Raw genomic sequence first — 20,941 nt, 5'->3', positions numbered from 1 at the left:
CCAGGGTTTGGTAAATTTCTGCCCTCCTGTGGGAAGTTTGGAGGGAAGTTCCCTGGGTTAGGTGCTTGTCTGGATCCCCCCCCTTGGGCTGGAGGAGTCCACACATAACCCAGGATGGGTCGATTTCCCTTGTAACGGGGACTTACATAATCAGGAGAGCGAGGGACCCCATTTGTGGGGCTGCCTCCTTGGCTCCCTGTCTGTGACTGACCCGAGGACCTCCTGGGCCTAGCATTATTAGGTGCAGGCAGGTTTTTAGGCCCCCCCATCTCCAAATCCAAAACGGGGGTGACCTTTACCTCTGCCACCTTGGCAGCAGCAGGGGTGCTGTTGGCTTTGGGGTTTTTCTGGGCATTACTTTTGCTATCTATCGGTTTCTGCACCTCATAGATCCGGGTAGCCTGTTCAATGACCCAGTCTAAAGATCTTTTCTCGTGAAAATCCCTCACGAGCTGGGTCATGATATATTTGGGCAAGGCATGGAAAAACGTATTTATAAATTCCCTGCTATCCGTGCGCACCCTTCTTGTGGTCTGTGCAAAAGCACGCTTTAACTCCTGCACAAATTCTTGTGGGGCCTGATCCTCCCCACATTGCAAATTGTAGGCTGCCTTGCGAGCCTCTTGAGGATTTCTGTGAACAGAAAAATGTTTCAGGATGGCCGCCTTATATGTGGACCATCTTAAATGATTTTGGTCCTCCAGCCCCGCAAAGAAACTGGAGTATTCCGGGGAGAATGTCCACTTTACATATTGAATACAGCTTTGGCTGTCCTTCAAATGGAAAGTCTCCATCATTTGTTCAAACAACTCTAAGTGCTCCCAAACAGAATACTTAGCGTTCTTATGGTAAGGCGTGATGACGCTCCTGATCGCCTTAATCTGCTTTAAAGGGTCCTTAAGCAAGGCCCTTTTTGCCTTATTGGCCTTTTTGGTTCGGGTAACCCTTGTCCATTCTTCCTCGGACTCAGAGGCACTGCTCCCAGAGGTTCCCGTCTGATCTTCCAGGTTTTCCCGGATTCTGCGAGCCTGGGAATGGCTGGCAGAATGTGGGGACCTGGTCTCCTGTGTCCTGCGCAGTTCAGAGGAGTCTTCAGATTCCTCCTTGCTGCCAGGATTTGATGGGTACCCCCTCCACTGACCTAACTGGGCAGAGGTTTTCAGGATGCCCTTAATGGGCCTACTCTCCTGGGGTTCCCCATTGAACTGTACTGTACTTGGGTGCCCATACCCGGATGCCCACCCCTCCATTCCTGAGTGGTACTGGCCTATGAGCCCCATACTCTTAGCTGGATAGTAATCTGCCATCCCTGCGGCCCTGTGCTCATGTGCGCCAGGGGACATGGGGGTGGTAGAGTCCAGGGACTGGGGGAGATGAAGGCCCCTGGTGTTAGGGCTCCTGCGGTTATGGTCAGGAATCTCTCTTTCCCAGCGGACCTCATCCCTATCCGCCCCTGCTCCCTGTTGCAATGCAAGAGCCTGCATTTGTGCTTTCAGTTCCTCTGTTAAGGCCTTCCTCGACTCTATCAGTTTCTCCTGCATCGCTACCTGTTGCTGGAGCCTATCATTGTGTTGACAGAGGGCCTCATTTTCCCTCTGTGATTCCTGGTTGGTTCTGGAGAACTGGGCCAGTCTTTGCTGCAGGAGGTTTACCTCCTGAGTCCCATCCCTACTGGCCTGCTCCTTTCTTGCCAGAGCCTCTTCCACCCTCCTGGTGTGCTCTAACAAGTTCTGGTTTTCTTTTTGGAGGTCACCCAGCCCCTGGAGGGCCAGGTGATTTTCTTCCATTTTCCTTTTTAAATGGCAGACTTCCTGGCCTATGGCGTCTCTTTCCTGACTAAGAGCCTGCATTTGTGCCGCCAGGTCGTCCCTCTGCCTTTGGAAGGCACAAGCTTTCTGGTGCTCCTGGTCAAACTCTGCCTGGGTATCCAGGTCTTTCAGAATTAGTTTGTTGCTCTCTGCCTTCACTCTATCTAGGTGGCCTTGCAGGGTGACTACCTGCTCAGCACATACCCTGTTGAAGTCCAGTTGTTGCTCCAGCTTTTTCTGGTTTTGCAGTAGGGAGTCCAAACCTTCTTGGTATTCCTTCTGCAAGGCCAGAAATCTGGTATCCTGTTCTACCTTTTCCTGTTGCAGCACATCCATATCCTTCTTTATTTTAATGATGTGCTGCCTACTATCATCTTCTGACTCCTGGCTCCTCTGCAGCCTCCGCTCAGAAGAGACCAGGTCAGATTGGACCTTCTCTAACGCCATCTGTTGCCTATTTGCCAGATTTTGGCTTTCAGCACATCTATCCTGCATGTCTCCCATATATAGGTACAGGTATGCCGCTATCCTAACAATCTTGTCGTGTTCATCTTTGGCCTTAGGAGCCATATATAGTTCACTCAGGGCCACATGTAATGGACCCTGATCTCTCCATAAGTCTGACCCTGTTTCAGTGACCTGTCGTGTGATGGCCTGCAACCAGGCATCATGGCCCTGCTCAGCCCATTCACCTCTCACAAATAGTTTATGTAAGAAGTGCTCTCTGGCTATTTTCATATCTACCAAGGTCGTCATTCTAGAGATTGGTCTCTGTCCTGACTTACAGGAGTTAGTATTTTATTTTTGCAGAACAGAACTTTTCTTGGAGTGTCCCTTTTGAGGAATGCTTCACAGCGTAATGCAGCGTGGTGATCCGACCGGATGTATGTATCCCGTCAGTTAGCACACTGTATTAAGCTGCACAAGTGGTAAATCTAACCCAACGTCCCGGACGAGCCCCCAATTTGTAAGAGGATTCAATTCAGCACTACAGCTAAGTTAAGCCTAGTCTAGAATACTGAATGAAAACCCTTATTGATATATCTTTATGTCCAGTTCATGCGTTCTGGATGACTACCCCTATATAACACCCCTCTCTTGGAATCCCCCTGGCCCCACTGAGCCAAGAAGTAGTTCTGTTTTGCAAGTTTAAAAGGTTTATTTGATAATTTGAAATATATATATATCACACTTTATAATACAATAATAATTGAATAGCACACTTAATCTGATATGATAAAGATCAACAACGGAGAATCTGGCACTAGCACACTTCTTATAATCACTAATGAGTTGACATGAAATGGATAAGGTAGCACACTGGTAAATAGGAACAAAAGTATAATGTGGTAGAGGATGCTTTATGTAAGCTCAGGTGGATGCAATATTCAATGAATGCAGTACAGAAAATACTCAATATGATTTCAACCAAACAATGTAATCACTTTTCTCTGGCAATCCCCTCCCCCCCTTGATGCAAGGCAAGGAAATGGAAGGAAAACACACAGTTCTCAGAAATGCAATCAATGTAAATCAGTTCACCCCAGCAAGCTTACACTACAGAAAACAGATAGGAGTTTTGAAAACACAGGCAAAATGCTTTGATATGTGCTAGCAATGGATGAGAAATATGCTGGAAATGCTTTTAATTCCCTTTCAGAGGTTCAGGGTGAGTGGTATCTAGTTAATATTAGTCCAGGCTCACACTAGCAATGATTCAGGGATAGTTAGCAGGTTAAACGAATTTCTGGCAAATGGAAGGCAAGCAGCAGCAGTTTTTACATGTGAAGAAATTTGCAAATCGCGGTAAAATTCGCGAATGCGTGTTCCGCGATTGCGGTAAAACTATAAGGGGTAGGAGCCACGATTCTAACCTTTCAGATGAAAGTTATTGCAAGTCTCTAGCACAAACGGTTGCGGAGATATGAGCGATTTTGTGAAGGTCGTTTTTCAGATTTGAAATTTTAAAGTTCAAAAAGACAAGTGCAGCTTGCAACTAGGAAATGACAAGTGACAGCTTTACAAATGACAGGTGACAGTTAGGAGGCAGTTCTACTTAGATTAAATAGATTGAATTATATTATTTTAACTAGGAGATTGGTTCTGCACAGTTTTCTAGATACTCACACTATATTCTTGAGTGAAATGGGCCTCGCCATGGATCTGGTCAGGTTTTAAACTCGCCTCTGGTCTCTGCACTTCACAGTGATCTGGGTCAGCTCTCTCTGGTTCTCTGGTCTGGGTCTCTAGTTCTGGATAGATTGAAGTCTCTAGTTTGGCTCTCTGGAGGTTTGATGGAGGTAAAGTATGGATTTTTCCGGCAGAGCTTCCAGCGGCAGATGGATTTGAAAGTCCCTATCTGTCCTGTCTGTCTGCTTTTATGTGTTTAGAATGTGGGTGTGTTCTAGCATCACTGACCCTACCTCTCTCTCAGCTTCTAATTGGTCAAACTTCCATTTATCATTTGATTGGGGAATGAACTGTGAGTCAGAGGGATGTCATTTTATGGCTTGCAGATAGGACACTCCTCTGTCAGATTGCACATATTCTATATTTGATAATAAAAGACATATTTCACAGTTACACAGTTGCTTGAAATTACATATACATGGTGTGGCTGAATTTAGCCATGTCTCTGTCCAAATCTGCTGTTTCTAAGAGCTTGCATTCAGAAATGGCACATAATTGACTTTTTAACTGATTTTTCAATTTCTGACATTGACCCAACTTTACATACATGTGCGCGGGGAGTATGGACATTAACTGATGAAGTTTCAGATTTTTAACATGCATACATTTAGAGTAATATCCACTTTTCCGCTAAAACCCCCCTGAACATGCCACCGGGTCGAAAAACCTCTTAAAATGTGGGCAGAAAAATCACAAGAATTATGGTATCATTTATAAAATTTTCACATGTCCGCTCTATGAGTTATTCATCTTTTTAGAGTTATGTTCTGGCTCCAAAGGGGTGTGGTTTCCTCTCAGCACAAGGTAGAAATACTGTTTTTTCCAGTTCTGCCAAGCCAGCTTGCTCTCACAGGCAGTGCTCCTCCCAGCTTCTGCCAAGAGGAAGCTACATTTTACGACTGCTGTAATAAAACCTTTGCCTGAGTCAGGAGAGGCTCATTGTTCAAGAGGAAGCCATTTATGATCCTCTCAATAAACCCTCTGCCTGGGTGAAGGGAGTTGCATTGTTCACTCTCCTGCAGAGCACAGGTAATTCAATTATCAGATAGATGGCATATCCTTAGTGTGAGCAGCAAAAGGGCAGCTAGGCCTGGGAACACTGCTGTGACTCAAGTTTCACTCCTGATGGGGGTAGTTGCCAGGCAAATTGGAATCTCTTTACGCTGTCATTTCTGTTCCCCAGTTTCTGCATTCAAATAAAACTAAACATTTTCACATATGCAGCTAGAAGGCTGATTCTAAGTTTAAAACTATGACATTTAAACAATTGCAACCTATGTGACACTCAAAAGTAGGTCACTCAGTCAATTTAAACATTTAGATTTTTTTTAGTGTCTTTCAGTCCAAATTTACTTAAACTGCTGAAATCCACAGCGCAGCCAGTCTTGTTATAAACCTTCAAGTCCCTTCAGAATATAACTTTACATTGGATCCACCTCTCAGTAAGTCTTTCTTTGGCCTGTTTTGGGTTCATTTATTCAGTTTTCTACAAAATCTGGTGGTTTTAAAACGCCGGCTTTTGGATAGTGGTGAGTACTGGTACTGCACCCATTTTTGGGATTTAAGAATGAATTCCCCACAATTCTAGGTTGCATTTGACAATCAGCATTGCCATTCCCAATGGTTTCAGACTACTGTGCGGGTAGTCCAATGGTGGTTTTAGGCAGTGTCCTTCTGTGCCCATAACATCGGCAAAAATGGGTGGCAGCCTATTCTTCCTGCATTTCCCTGTGCATTTTCTGGGAAGCTCTGGCCATCATGATGTTTTCATGTCAGTACTGCACAGTTTTGAGGTAGGGCCCGGATGCATGGGTAAATACATCCCACAGATAGCTTTAAGATAATGTTCAAGGATCCAAAAAAAACACCACTGGGGATGCCAGAGATGCCCACGAAACATTCAGATCAAACAGGGACCCTGACTCGCTGCAACAACATAAAGGGGGAAATGTAATATCCAACAACACAAGATAAAGATCCCATACACGTGTTTAGGGAAGAAAGCTAGACATTTTTCCAGATGCAGGAATGAAAATCAAAAAGCACACCATCCCTAATAATCAACATCTACCAATGAAAGAAGATCAGGGGGAAAAAAAAGAGGAACGAATCCCAACTGAGATGCAAGAAACAAGATTCAAACAAAACAAGGATGCAATCAAAACCTCTTTATCTCAGCCCAGGGAAAGCAAAGAGCATGACAAGCCAGGAACAAACACAAATACCCCACCCTCACCACCGGGGATTGGAGAAGGAAACTATACTCAAGGTTGACAACACTGAAAGAGAGTAAGGAATTAGGGCGTAGGGGCGAAACACCAATGGATCACCCACAACAGGACCACTGCAACAATGACCAAAGCTGCACTAAAGCAAATTGTGGCATTTAATAATAATGATATAATTTTGTTGGTGTTCGGTAAACACGACCCAATGTTTCAATCTAAAGGATGTAAACCTTTGCCACATTGATGCTCTTTAATTGGGGCAAATGTATATGTGCTTTGTTGTCCCAACATTGAGAGTGACAATGTCAATCTTTGCATGATAACTCTAGGCATAAAAGAGCACTGTTATAGAAGATATTTGCACCTGACACGGGGAAGCAAGCCTATCAGCTCCCTCCACTGCTCAGCATGAACGGATGTCAAAGCATATGTTTGAAGGGCACTGCTGGCTCCTCCATGCTATGGTCGCAGTTGTCCACGAGGATGCCCCATCTCCTCCTTTCTCTGCCTGCCTCGCCATACCTGTTGCATCCACGGGCGACCTTCTTATTTAGGGCAACCCCTCCCTTTGAAGAAAGGACGCACAACCGCATGTTCCACATTATCAAAGAGAAGACATTTTTTAACAAATAGACACAATTATCTCCCCAGGAAACAGATTAGGGTGCAAATGGTGTGAACAGCTACGTTCGCAGGGGAGCTTAAGCAATATTTTGCCTTGAGCTCATTGGCCGTGGAAGTCCAGGCCCACCTCTGAATACATGTTTTAATGCCACAATGACGGTATTCTGCATGGAGCAAAAAAGCAAGCTTGCAGCTAATTTGCATGTCCATGATGCATTGCTCTGTGGCACTGATTTAGAGTTGAACTTCCAGTGATGGCTATTAGGTAGTGCTATGTTGTGTGTGTCCTATTGGCTGAAATGACCTATTCTACCCTAAAATGACAGGGTAAAGGGATTGCTTCTTTAAGCCACCCTACTAAAATAGTGTTTGACGACAGAGAGAGATGTGACTCGAATGGACTACGGCACAGTCAGTGCAATGTTTTGTGCCAGCATAGAGATTGGTAATGTAGGCTGCACGCATCAGGTTTACTTGTATGTAGTCCGTTGCAAAATCCTAAGTTTTTCACACTTGAGAGCAAAGTTCACGTTTGATTTATTTCTAGAAAAAATGAATGTGTCAGTCAGGATGAGGCGTTATTTTTGCATCTTTTTTCATTACCACGGTCGGTTTATTTCAACATTATATTGTACCATGATGAACAAGCAGAACATGCACATCTATTAGCCTTTAATTATTCTGTCATGGAATAGGTTCCACTTCCATTCACCTTTTGATGTTTTGATTGCTGTGGTGGAGAGCGAGGAGACACTAATAGTACTTCCTGTCACATTTTACACTGTGAGAGATTTCTGTTCGAAACACGCAGGAAGTGAAATAGGCTTGCCAAAGAACATCAATCAAGCATTCAACTGGAGTCGAGAGGGAAATAGCTTCTTTTGTGAGTCATTTGTGGTTGCCCACTCTCCAAATTCCTACTCTGGTGCACGCTGTCAACATGGCCGAAAAACTGATGACTACGTGTGCAGACTCTGAGCTGTCTGCATTCAGTAATTATATGCTGTACACGCTGGTCGAGTGAGCTCAAGAAGTCACAACAGCAATACAACCCGAGCGAGGGCCTTCACAGGATTTGTGATCTGTGGAACCCAACCAGAGAGTGTATGCGTTTTGGTTCATCTGTTCATAAGATTTACAGTAGCCTGGCAAAAAAAAAAAAAAAACTAGATATAATAAACGTTTGGGAATAAAACCATGTCACTGCGTTACAAAATGACTTTTTAAAGAAACATATACACTAGCCCCAGTTTGATATTTTTTTTATTACAGTAGTAGTCAGCTTCTAACACGAGTATATATAACACTAATTATAACTGTGTGTTTTTAACTATGTACACCAGTGAGTGGTCTCTAAGTGCTGGATAGGGATTCGAACGTGTCTTGCAGAGAGTTGTCTTGCTTCCAAGCCAAATCTGTTGGCCCTGAGCTACCCTTCTCCCTATTTTGACATGTCGGTCAAAAAATGGATCCTGATGCTAAGAGACTTCTCAGGAATTGTCTGCAGCATTAAAGATAGGAAAGGGAGGGAAAATGCAATGCCTGGAGGCATGCGAGGAGTGCAGTTCATCTGCTCAGATTCGCATGTAGCAGTGCCTCTGCAGTTCTGCTTGAACTGCTGCAGGTGATGTATACAGTTTGATTTAACAAAGGAGATGGATTTTAAATTTGGTGAGTTTAACTTTTGGATTCAGGCTCATTAGAGGTTGGCATTAAAATCTAATGAACTTTATATTAAAATGGCTTTGTGCTCCCTTTATTGCTCTCTCTCCGCAAAACAACAGTGAGCAGGTAGGTGGGACGTTTTGAAGAGAACAGAAATTCGGTCTGATTAGAATTGCAATCGGGAAACATCTGTATTCATCTAGAATCAAAGATTTCAAGACATTCCCTCGGACAATGCTCAATGTTGCAGCTGGAAAACACCCTGTAGCCTCATTCAGTTATGTTCACATGCTGGTGCAGAGAGACGCCCACATACCTTATCACAGATGCCATCAGTTTCATGTAAAGGGTAATAATCATGGTACATTGGCTGCAAGGGTACCCTGGTTTTCAGGATGGCAATTAATAATGCAGGATTTCTGGAGCATGAAGTACATAACATATCATACATCATCATACATGGCAAAGTGTCGTGAAATGTTTCCTGTGTTCCACTCTCTGCTGGAGCATGTGGAGGAAGGCTGCTTTCGTGCGTGCTGGTGGTTTTGGATTACTCTCTGTGGAAAAGGGCTCTTGTCTCTTTAAGGACTCTATAAAGCCACTTTGTATGCAAAGCGACTCAAAGTGTTGTGAAGTCTTTCCTGTGTTTACGGTGGAAGGCGGCGGCTGGTGGCAGGACCTAAGACCCCACAGACCTATGAAGAGATTGCTGACCGGGGCCCGCACGAAGGACAGTTATTGGTTGGCCTCACTCCCTGGCCTGGTTGACGAAACGAACTTCCGTAGCTACAGTAAGTGTGCATCGAGAATACTGCTATTTGTTGGTCTTGTTACCTGTTTGTGCAGTTAACCATCCGCCATGAAGCTATGTAAACAGAGGAAGTGCACTATACGGACCCTCACGCAGAAGTGGGCAAATAGGGTGCTGCGCTTTCTCCTATACCAAAAAAAGACAAACCGCGCAGTCTGGTCACACAACAGCCCAAAATATCAGCATTCCTATCTACAACTCCTAACATTAAAACCACTGCATCTCGAGCCAATGATCTCCCAATGCCAATCGACATACTTTCTCAAGACATCCCTAGCCTGGATTTTACCACCATTGATAAAAATCACTCGCTCCTGAACATGTGTTTAGGGCTAAGGCGAGATTCAATGGGAGAAACCCAGGCACTAAATGGAGAGCACCCGGACTTTTGGCGTCGACATCAGACTTTTCAGAATCATCTAGTGATGACGAGAGCACTGCTCCAAATAAGGCTTTAATGAACTGTAATAATGCTCACACCATTGCACACCATTACACTGAGTAACAGACTCCTTTTTGGCAGGCCAAATTACTAAGGCTTTGTATTACATAAAGAGCAAGCCTGCTGACTGCAAGCAGAGGATGACAACCAACTTTAGTCCACCATTTACCCTATTGGTAGGATTGTCAACAAAGAGGTGGTGGGCTCTCTGCTGGCCATCTCTCAGTCCGTTGCCAACTTATCATGGGTGGAAGAAGGGCAGGCTTTGTGTGTAGTATGCTCATCACCGGAAGTCAAACCTATTATCAATTCAAGGTGGAGGAACTGCCTGAAGAAGGCGCTGACTCATTTTGAAGAGGAATCTGAGCTCGAAGGAGGTGTGGCAGGGCAGTCGGCTCAGCCCCATGTCCGGAGGAGGGCAACCCTAAGCAGGAAGGGCCCCACTGTAAATGGGGTTAGAGTCTGAAAACCACAAGGGGATGGCTGCACCAGGGAGGAGCATTTATGTGCCCGTTGGATGGTTGGGCCATATCTAAGAATCCCAGTTCCCTGGCCTGCTCGGTGATAAAAACTAAGGTGGCAGGCACAGAATCCATTGGGCGCTCCTCAGATCTTGTGCACACCCTTTATGGGAAATGTACCAATTACCCCATACTGCCGGATCCCTCTATTATGCAGAAGTTCCTCCATGCCAAAATAAGTCCAGGAGCTTCCCATAGTAAACCCTTGGTTTCCAGCAAATTGGTGCACTTACCTGTTCGGAGGTGGGTAATCGTATAAGAACTAAACCCAGCATGGGACAGCCCATTCCTGAACTGTTCTAACTTGATGACTCTTTGGTTCCTAGTACCCAACTTGGTGGACTAGAGCACAACGAATAGTACTTGCATTGAACTGCCTGCTGTGGGTGATTGTTATAATTGGACTCTGATCTAGTTTTTATCCCCAGCGGTGGTAGCTCTGCTGTGCTCTTGCACCTTAGAGCTCGACAGCCTCGGATTTGTATTGACGGTCTGTAGAAAGGCAGTGGCCCATCTGGAGGTGGCAACTAGACCTCAGGCAAATCTCCATGGTGTTGTGACTACGGAAAGAGCTAGCCTTAGAGCATCACTAACCCATTACAAACATGGCTCATCTGCCCCTACAAATAGGGTCCACGGACAGTGGGCATCAATTGAACCTCTTCCTATCAGAAAGCTATCAATTGGCTATGTTGGAATACAAGAGGGCATAGTTCTATACTAAACCAGGGCCCAGGGTTACAGCAGATAATACATTGCAAAATGTTTCTATTGCAGAAGACATGGCTCACCTCTCCTTTCAGGCTGGATGGCTTCCAAACTATTTGTGGGAATGCCACTCTGTCTGATAAAGGTATGCCGAAATGTGGCATGCTGATTGGTGTGAGAGCACACATTAGCATTAAGAATTGTACACATGATTTGCAATCTCACTACATCCTACCAGCAATAATCATCTTGCTGGGAAATAAACGGCAATCAATATTGGTTCTCAATGTATATATGCCTACATTGGGAGATGCTTCAGATCCTGATATTTTCCATGTAATGGAACATATGATTACAGCATGCGAGGTCATGTGCCCTAAAGGTTTGTTGCTGATAGCTGGGGACTTTAATTATCCCTCTCTGTTTGATACATCATCTACCTCTAAGGGTTTTATTTCTGAACAGGGAATGCTGAAGACTCATTCTCAGCGATGCACAAAAAGCCAGAATCTTATTCAGACACATGATTTGGCCTGTCTGAATGCTAAACAACTAGATTGTGCCAAATTGCAGTCCACTTGGACTAATAACACTGTGTATTCCTTTCTGGATTACGTTCTCTTGGATTGGTCGCTCTGGGACTACTCTGGGGCTTTGAATATTGGTGTCCACACTTCGAGTGACCAGGCAGTTCTAACTTGGTCTAGCGTTTTGGCAAAACTGATTTCCTTACCGCATTTAGGTACTAATCCTACACCTAACATCCCAGTGAATCACCTTGTATGGTCTGATGCCAATATCGGCAAGCTATCTGGTATCTTCACTACTCACGGCCTAGCAGTGGTCTACTGGTTGAGCAGGAATCAGTGCAACATCCAACATATAATGAAGATTTTGGCCGGCCATCTATATCTATACCAGCGGGCCAGGACCTATTTGAATCCCCGGGTGTTTGATAGCATAATACAGAGCAAGCAAAGGGAAAACAGAAAGTCAAGAGCGGAGATTGATACAACTCTGAGTTTGAATAATGGGGAATAAGCACAGCAACTCACCAGTCTGGCGACCAAATAAAAAAATTGTCTCAGAATGAATAAGTGTACCCCATCCAATGGTAACTGGTTATTTTTGTTCCAGCGTCTCAGATCCAACGATAATAATACGTGTTGGTCTCTTATTAAGGACTCTTGAGTTGGTGGTATGAAATATGACGATGTCACCATCTCGGGACAGATTTGGATAACATAAATCAAAGGACTTTAGTACAAAGTCTCTGAATTGCACACTAACCCCTTAGTATATAGTAGTAAAGTGAACAGGGAACATGGCTTTGATGAATTGGATCTTCTACTCATTATAAAATCCCTCGAAAATGTGAGAGCACCTGGCCCAGACGGTTTCGCCAATGCAGTGCTTAGGGCTAATCCGAAGATGTGAGCTTACATTCTCTATGACCTGTTTGTGGATATTTGGAGGACTGGTATCATTCCTCCTAGCTGGAGGACATCTATCCTGATAGTGGTCCTGAAAGGGGCATGACGGATAATCCATCCAACTATCGGCTTCTAGCCATGTTGAATACCAGTTCAAAAATATTTGCTTCCCTTCTTTTAAAAAAATTAAATCGTTGGGTTTATTCTAATCAGTTGATGCATAAATGTCAGACAGGCTTTCGGAAGCATCATTCCACCTCTCATAATATTAGCATCCTTTTAAATCTGATATCATCTGCAGTGACTAAGGGCAAGCCTTTATATATCTGTTACATCAGTTTTTTGTAGGCTTTTGACTTCATCAATTGGCCTCGTCTCTGGGCAAAACTGAGGGAATGGAACATTGACCCCCAACTTCTCTTCTTTATCCAGTCCCTCTACACAGAAATACAGTTAAATTCTGCTTCAATCGTGAGGGTCTGCTGACATCGCCAATATTAACTAACATTGGGCTAAAACAGGGCTGTACTCTCGCCCCCATTTTATACAATTGATACACCTCAGACATGGTGCAAGACCTTAGTCGGGTCTGTAACTTTCCTCCCTCTATTGGGGATGATTGAAGGCATCCCTTGGCTATGCTATGCGGATGACATGATTATTATGGACCAAACTCCAATCAACCTACAGCATTCCATCACCGCACTGATGCATTATGCTAGAGAAAATGATCTCATAATTAATATTGGGAAAACTAAAATAATGCAAATTAGGCCAGTTGTCTTCACCATACCCCGATAGAGGTAGTAACTAACTATCTCTATTTGGGCTTTCCCATCAAGTCGCCCACTAGTTATTTTTTTTGTTGAGATTTCTTCTCACCCAAGATTATGAGTAAGTGGCGGGTAACAAGAAACGTTATCCGTATTCAAGGATGAGGGAGCTTGGAAAGCATGATCAAGGTTTATTGCACGTCCATAATTCCAGGGATTTTATATGGTACTGTGTTCTTGCCTGAGGATAAGAATTCTTGGTTAGAGGTATTGGAAGGTAAAATTCAGAGGTATATTCTGGCAGTTCCCCAATCAGTACCTCTACTAGCCTTTAGACTGGAATTGGGTGTTCAATATCTCCGATCATTATGGTTGATCACCAGGTGCAAACTCTGGAGCACCATTTTTTCTGCAGGCAAGGGCTTGCTACTTGCTCTGATTGTATAATCATCTGTGACAGCTATCAATGCTTACGTGGCTGGTCTTCAGGGTTCTATCCATGGCCATCTGGTGGCAATTGACATGACATCCAGTTTTTGAAACCTAGACTTGGCACTGTCTTCTATCTGAGTACTTTTGAAGCAATTAACTCTATTAGTGGTTTATTTTGCTTTTTCTAACCACAACTCAGTAAGACGCAACATACATTTTATTATGTTCGAAGCTCAATAACTTTTTCCGTTCAATTTATACATGTTGCCTAGATAGACCCGACTTCCAAAGCCAAAACTTTTTAAACTACTTTAAAAAGCAACACTGCGGTCTGGGACACAGATTGAGTCTATCTGGACTGCAGACAAAAAAATGTATTACATATATGCAGGTGCATATGTGCAGGACAGAGCTTTACGCCTAATCTACCCTGCCTATATTTGACCAAAGCAGCCAAACCACAATTTAGGCATTTCATTACCTACTTAGGATTTAACATCTTGCCTACAAATGAACATCTAGGTAGATGGAGGGGGATTCCCTATGAAGAAAGGACGTGTAGTTTATGTAAGTATGTTATTGAAACCAGCTGTCATGTGCTGACTGGCTGTTCTTCCTTGACTATGGACTATAATAAGGGATATGCATTGGACAAAAACCATCACTTCCGATCAATTCTGGAGTAACCTCGATTATGCTAGGTGCATGGTCGTAACGGCAGGGGCTTTTTATATTTGGAAAGAGATGTTGAGGCGTGTAGAGAATAACACAGCTCGGCCGATTGATACTATATAAATGAATGTTATATACATTTTAAGAGATGGCCCCATAGATAATATTTTTATGGATTGTATTATATATGATGAAATCTATTGGGTTTTAAAAGAAGGATTTTATGTGCTTATGCGTTTTATATGTGTCCTCTAATAATTGTTTTATTATATGTAGAAACTATTTCTATGTCATTTCTACTTTTTAATGATGTTAATGATGTTGCAGAAGGTTTATTTTAACCATTGCAAATACATTTTTTTTAAAAAAAAAAACATCATACAAAAGGCCTGGGCATGATTGATCAGCGTAAGGTTAACCTACTGATGTTTGCCTAAATTATCAGGAATTGCAGGTTGCAGTTTCAGAAGGTAAAATATTTTAACATGATTTAAAAACTGTAGAATTGTTTCTGCTTGCTTCTCTGCTAAAATCTCAAGTAGAAGGGATGTCGAAAGTCTAAGGACCTATTGCATTATTCACAATCACAAGAGGAAATGAATGGCATTGTTAATGCTACGGATCTAGAAGCAATGTGTGTAGCGTGGGACTCTGCTTATCCTAGACAAGGACATTTTAGTCCCTTCTCCTAGGTGAAAAAAAGTCACAATATGCATTCTGCCAGGTCAGATTTTACCAAATCTCAGTCGAACTGTCAAAAGAATACAGCTCAAGATTAAGGGGATGCCAAAATAATCAATCCTCTAAAATCTCCTAAGAGACAGTACTTGTGCAGATTGACTCTTGAATTACAACAAATAGACTGGAAATCAGTCCAACCAAAACTGAGTGTAGGATCTGTGGCGCCATGCTATCTAGACGTACACCTCTTGGACCAAAGAAATGGGAACTTGCCCTCTACTTAAGACATTCATCAAAAACTCCAGGCTCTTAATGCACATCAACCTCACACTCGAACTGCAGGTGAAATGTAACAAAAGGACTGTCTTCTTTGAAATGACAGAGTGCATCACGCCGTACCTGACCTTCATGCACAGAAACATGGCAGTGATCTACTCTCACCATTAGACTACACCAGCAGCCTCTATCTGGCACCCCTGGGTTACCTAATGAACAGACTGCAAAGCATCCAAGATGAAGCAACTAGATTCCTTGTGACGCTCCAAAAGCATCATTAAATCATCTCAGAACTCCAAATGCTCCAATGTCTCCCGAAAAAAAACTGAAGTTGCATTTCAAACATGCACAAGGTATGTGCACAATGCATAAAGGTCAGAACACTTTAAATGAAGCCAGAGCAGCAAGAACCTTCGTTAACAGTGACAACAAACACATACTCCAGAAACACCAGATCAGCATTCCTGTTCAAGAAGGTACCATTTTGCTCAATGATTCTGGGTTAGCCTCTAATCCCCTCACATCTTCATTTCTCTCTACCTTACAGCATTCACACAATCGACCCTTGCACATAGTGCAAGCTACCTATAAATACCAAATAAAGATATCAATAAAGTGGGACAGGGAGGTTTTGGCATCAGAATTGGTCGAGGGAGAATTTGTAGAATATTTGTGGACGAATTTTTGGATGAATTTCAATGCAAATGTATGTGGGGGTGGGTTTGGGTAATAGAAAAGGTGGGGGTGGGGAAGAGGCTTTGCAGGTCGTCTCTCCACTTACATTTTTGTAGGAATGTCCTAAACAAAGAACCAATATGGCAAAATCTCCCTCGACCAATTGTTTTTTGAGGAAATCACATACAACCAAGAAAGCTGCTGACTTATCGAACCCTAACACACAAACCCAAACTACAAGCTAACCAGATCTTTGCTGATCAGACTTTAGCTGACCAATCTTGGGTTCTTTCTCCTGGATGAAACAAAAACCTCCATGTCTCAGCCTCTACCCACCTAGATTCTGACTGAGTCTTAGGACTGTGGTACTTCAATGCCACATGATTCATATGTGTTTTCCACTTTACGATAAAAAAAACTCTCCCACTTTTCTTGTTGGGCCACAATCATTGAGGTCACCAAAGTGGCAGAACTGCCCTGTTAACCTTGAATGTAGACCTTGCCCCTATGGCCCTACAAGTAATTGTAGAGTGAAAAAGCTTGATCATCAGGGGTCCACCTGACAATAATGTATTTACAGAGTTATGACTAGAATGCCACTTTTCCAAACTATGGCAAACAATTTCATTTTGAGAGCTTTAGTCATGGTTGCTTTGAATTGAGCAAATTCGATATATGCACCCCTCCCAACTGTTGATGTCCACCCCTCCCAGATACAGCATTCATTTTGCTGATCAGTTGGGGAAAACAGGTATATGAGTGGCAGTCATCCACAAAATCAACTGGCCTTGTACGGTGCACAATCAATCACCATTCGATTTAATGAAAACACTTACTTGCCAATTCCCTTTATCACATAAGAAAACTGCCACTTTCTATATCCTAGAGCAGATTACAGACTTGATTTCTGCATATTGTATCTGACATTGACAATATCTTGCTTGGATACTTTAACCTTCTTGGACTCAAGCAACCTAAACCACCGGAAACCATTCCTGTCCCTAGCAAAATAGTTAGATATAAATATATGCGTATTAGCCCCTACACAGATTATGTGTAATACACTAAACCTCATTTTATTTTGTTCCTCCTCCTAATCTGCATAGTTCTCAAATGGACAGACCATGCACTTGTCTTGGGAGCATAGCTCAGGGGCAACATGCTCGCCTTGGAAGCACGACCACACAAAGCACCACAGGTTTGATCCCCGGGTCTGCACTTAGAAACATCTAGGTGTTAAGTGCGTTATAAATAACCTATCATATCATATGACATCACACCATTATATCTTCCTTATCACAGTCTCTGAGAGACACAAGGGTCAGGATAAAATCCCAATGGTGGCTCTTTGTTTTTTTAAATCCTTTATAGTGGAGGTTCTGTATAACAGTGTCTCCAACTCCCCCAACTCTGCAAACATCACCTTATTGTTATAAACCTTTAGCCAACCTCAGAGGAGTTATAAGACACTTTCACTATGAAAAGATAGGGTTGTGCCAGAACCAAACTGCCCACCACCTGGTAAACTAAAGAAATCCATTAACAAAAAGTCCATAAGGGATCTTAAGGCCCACAAACCAGACGACAATCTATCCCTAAAGACCTTACATCCAAAATGATAGATCCAGATATCCAAAGCCCATGCTGCGCATTACACCACCACCATTTCAGCATCCTCTAAAAGGAGCAAAGCCCTTTTCACAACACTCAAATACTGGCTGAACCCCATACCAGACTCAGAGGTACCTGAATCTCAGGATAAGTGTGATTCTATGAATATATTCTTTATCAACAAGATCAGAAACACAAGCCTCCACATCAATTGATCCAAATCCATTGACCCTCGTTCCCTTTCCCAACATCCTTATGACCAACAGCCTTTAAAAACGTGGTGCTGCTGCTAATGCTCTTCATATAGACAACACTTCCCTCACTGAGGCTACATTCTCAGATATCCTTGAAACAGTGCTGATTTATGGCCAGGTCCTCCTTAAAGCTTAACCCACCAATACTGAATTCATACTCATTGGCCACCGGTCCAACCACAAACTCACTGAAAGGTGGCTGGATGAAACGCTCTTGGACTGGTTCAACCCTCACCTCGCCCACTCAATAAAATCCCAAGACTTTATTGTGGATAGCAATCTGTCCTTCCAACAACACATTGTGAAATGACCTGGTATCAGATCTCTCTACTCAGAAACATCAAGCTGAACATGTTGCCCCAGGACCTCTGAACTGTGGTTATTTGAGCCACAAGCGGCCTAGTTTTATCAATTCTTCTTCTCATATCCCTTCCACAGTTAGGGCTTCCTGGGTCCTGGATCTGAACTTGATCATTGGGGAGTTTGCTCCCAGACAGTTCTTGACTTAATAAATGTTTTCCAGGCTTAATGTGTTCACCACTGTGACGAGGGAGTTCACCACCGAGTCACTCTTGGTTTTTACTGCTTTTGCTGTCATCACTATGTCAGGGATATCATCCCTGATGCACTTTGGCTGCTTTGTAGATTACTATTGTACTATTGTAACAAGGGAGATTCCTCCCGTGACTTCCCTGACTCTTAATTTGCTGGGTGTCACTATTATGACAAGGGAGATTACTCCTGAAAAAGACCTGACTTTTGGTACTCTGGATATCACTACTGCGAGGAGGGATTTAACTACTGAGGGATACTTGACTTGGGCTCTTGACTCTTGGTTCTTTGGCTTATCTTGCAGCTGTTCCTGGTTCCCCACAACATTAGCCCTTTATCAGTCTTTACGTCATGTAGCTTGCCCACCCCAGTGTAACCTCAACATCTTCCTTTGGTGTTCTTGATGCTATTCTCATGCCTCCTTGGGGCCACATCGTCACAGTCTCTTGGTAATACAGTCTCCTGTTACTCTGTATATGTCCTTGGCTCTTCCTAGTCTTAGTCAAAGCAGATCTTGAAGGTGAGATAGAAGATACTTCACAACAACAAACAGTAGCACTCTCAGGGTGGATGTTAGATGGATTTACCAGGGTCATGGCTTCTGGGGAAATGGGTATAGGGAGGTCCTTCATGGGCTCAGAGTTCTTACCTCTAGGAGGGAGTCTCTTCCTGTGAGGTCCTGCATTCCACCGCCCCTAGGGGGACTATTGGTAGCTGCCTCACCTCGCCAACCTCACAGGGAAAGGACCACCCTCTGTGGAGAAGTGAGAAGATCCCACGAATCGGCGCACTATCAGTAGGAAAGAAATCAATTTAACCAAGTAAAATATCTGTGCATTGAAATACAGCTTGTTAGTTTAGTCCATTCTTTCCTCTGCCACATAATGAAGATAATTTTGTCGCGAGATGTAGCTCTGTGATTTTGATTGGTATGGTGTTCTCGCAACTGTAAGGCTAGAATGTGTGTTTCATTCATGAATCCTCTTTCAATACTTTAAAACACTAATTTACTCTGTGAATATTGATTAGTCCACTCAAACCTCACACATGACTGAGAGCTCTGTGGATGAAACCTAGTGCCCAATGGTGGAAATCTATCATTGCTGTGATTTAGCTTTGCTTTCTTTTTCTATTTCAGCCCCTGGTCTTTTTGATGGAGTGGCCAGAAGCCACAAGCTTCGCTTGCCTCATAGCAGGGTATTATCAGCTGCTTGTGGACCCCAAGAAGGTTATCTTTTATAAAACAGCAAGCCAACCCCTTCCTCCTCAGATTATCAAGGCAGGTATGTTTCACTCTCTGCTTCTCTACAACTGCCTAAAAGGGATCAAAAGCAAACTGAGCCACCCAATGTAAATGAATATCTGTGCATTAAAGGTGAGGGAGAGGTCACACTCCCAATGCATCTCCATGTCATTACTGTATATTTATTGATATTTTTGCTATTTTGTATTACTATATTTTGAGGAGCTTCATAATGCTCATTTATGAATTTACATATACTGAAAGTCGCCCATTTATTTGTGAGTCCATGTGTTTTCCTTATATTCAGGGAGTTTAATGACCTCTGGACCTGTACACAACCCCTCAAAATCTCACAATAGTGTTCAAATACTTTGCATAGCTAGGGCAAAAACTGTGCTGCTATATTTGCATGTTTGCATGTTTGTGGCTGTAAAGTGATGTTTGCATCTTTCGGAATGACAACGCCCATGAGCCACTCCTTTGACTCTGATGGCTAGGGATAATGAGATTTATAGTCCAAACTATCTGGAGAACTGGAGGTTGCCAATCCCTGCAATAGTTCATTTGCTGCATGTTCTGGCAGCCATTTTATCTAACCTTTGCACTGATGCTAAAATGGAACAAATACCCTTTGCACCGGTTTTGATAATTATGTCGTACAGAGTGCAATAGAGAGTTTTAGCTCCAAATAATATTACATAAGGATTTTGCTATGGAGCGACATAATTCTGCACATTATCTGCCAGCATGACAGGCAAAGGAGCAAATAGGATTTGCTCCGAACTTAGCAGGACCATATTAAATAACATTTTGAACCAAGTCAGGAAAACAAAGCAATGGAAACCTTTTTTTTTAATGTTGTTCTGTTTATGCAATAAGGACCAAAAACATATTGAACCATTTTTCCAACATAAAATATGGGATACAAAAAATCAGCTTCTTTTTATGTAGTGCAAGAAACATTGCACACAAATAGGGACTACTTCTTTTTTGCCCCAGTGCAAAACTCGTTATGTAATATAGACCAGGGACAAGCGGCAAAAACAGAGCTAAGTGCATTTGCTCAATGTTTAGCACTGAAACATTAAATAATCTGGCTCATGTGTATTTTGGACCTCCGTGCTCTAGGTCAATTTCTATGAGATGTGAAAAATTGTTACTGTATTGTTTAACTACCCATTTCGTTGGATTCACTTCATTGGGTTTACACGGACAAAGTTTAAAACTCAGTTTCAATCTATGTATATAAAAGACAAACATTGTTTGTGGGTTTGTGGCTTGGCGAAGCATTGGCGTATGAGAGGCATAAACCAAAGGAGTACGGGAGGCGAAGGTGAGGCAT

At 43.0% G+C, this 20,941-nt stretch overlaps 1 protein-coding gene across 1 annotated transcript in view; it reads left to right on the top strand.

The window, feature by feature from the left end:
- FRMPD3 (FERM and PDZ domain containing 3) overlaps nucleotides 1-20,941 on the top strand; it is a 1,207,861-nt gene that overhangs the window by 894,248 nt on the left and 292,672 nt on the right. The window contains exon 13 of the mRNA XM_069613047.1: nucleotides 19,495-19,639. Within this exon, the coding sequence (XP_069469148.1) occupies nucleotides 19,495-19,639 (145 nt within the window). The remainder of the gene's footprint in view (nucleotides 1-19,494; nucleotides 19,640-20,941) is intronic.

This window comes from Ambystoma mexicanum, chromosome 5p, assembly GCF_040938575.1.
Source record: "Ambystoma mexicanum isolate Mex_15411 chromosome 5p, UKY_AmexF1_1, whole genome shotgun sequence".
NCBI classification, from domain to species: domain Eukaryota; kingdom Metazoa; phylum Chordata; class Amphibia; order Caudata; family Ambystomatidae; genus Ambystoma; species Ambystoma mexicanum.
Note: the sequence above shows the minus strand (reverse complement) of the source record. Positions and strands in the feature narration are given on the sequence as shown.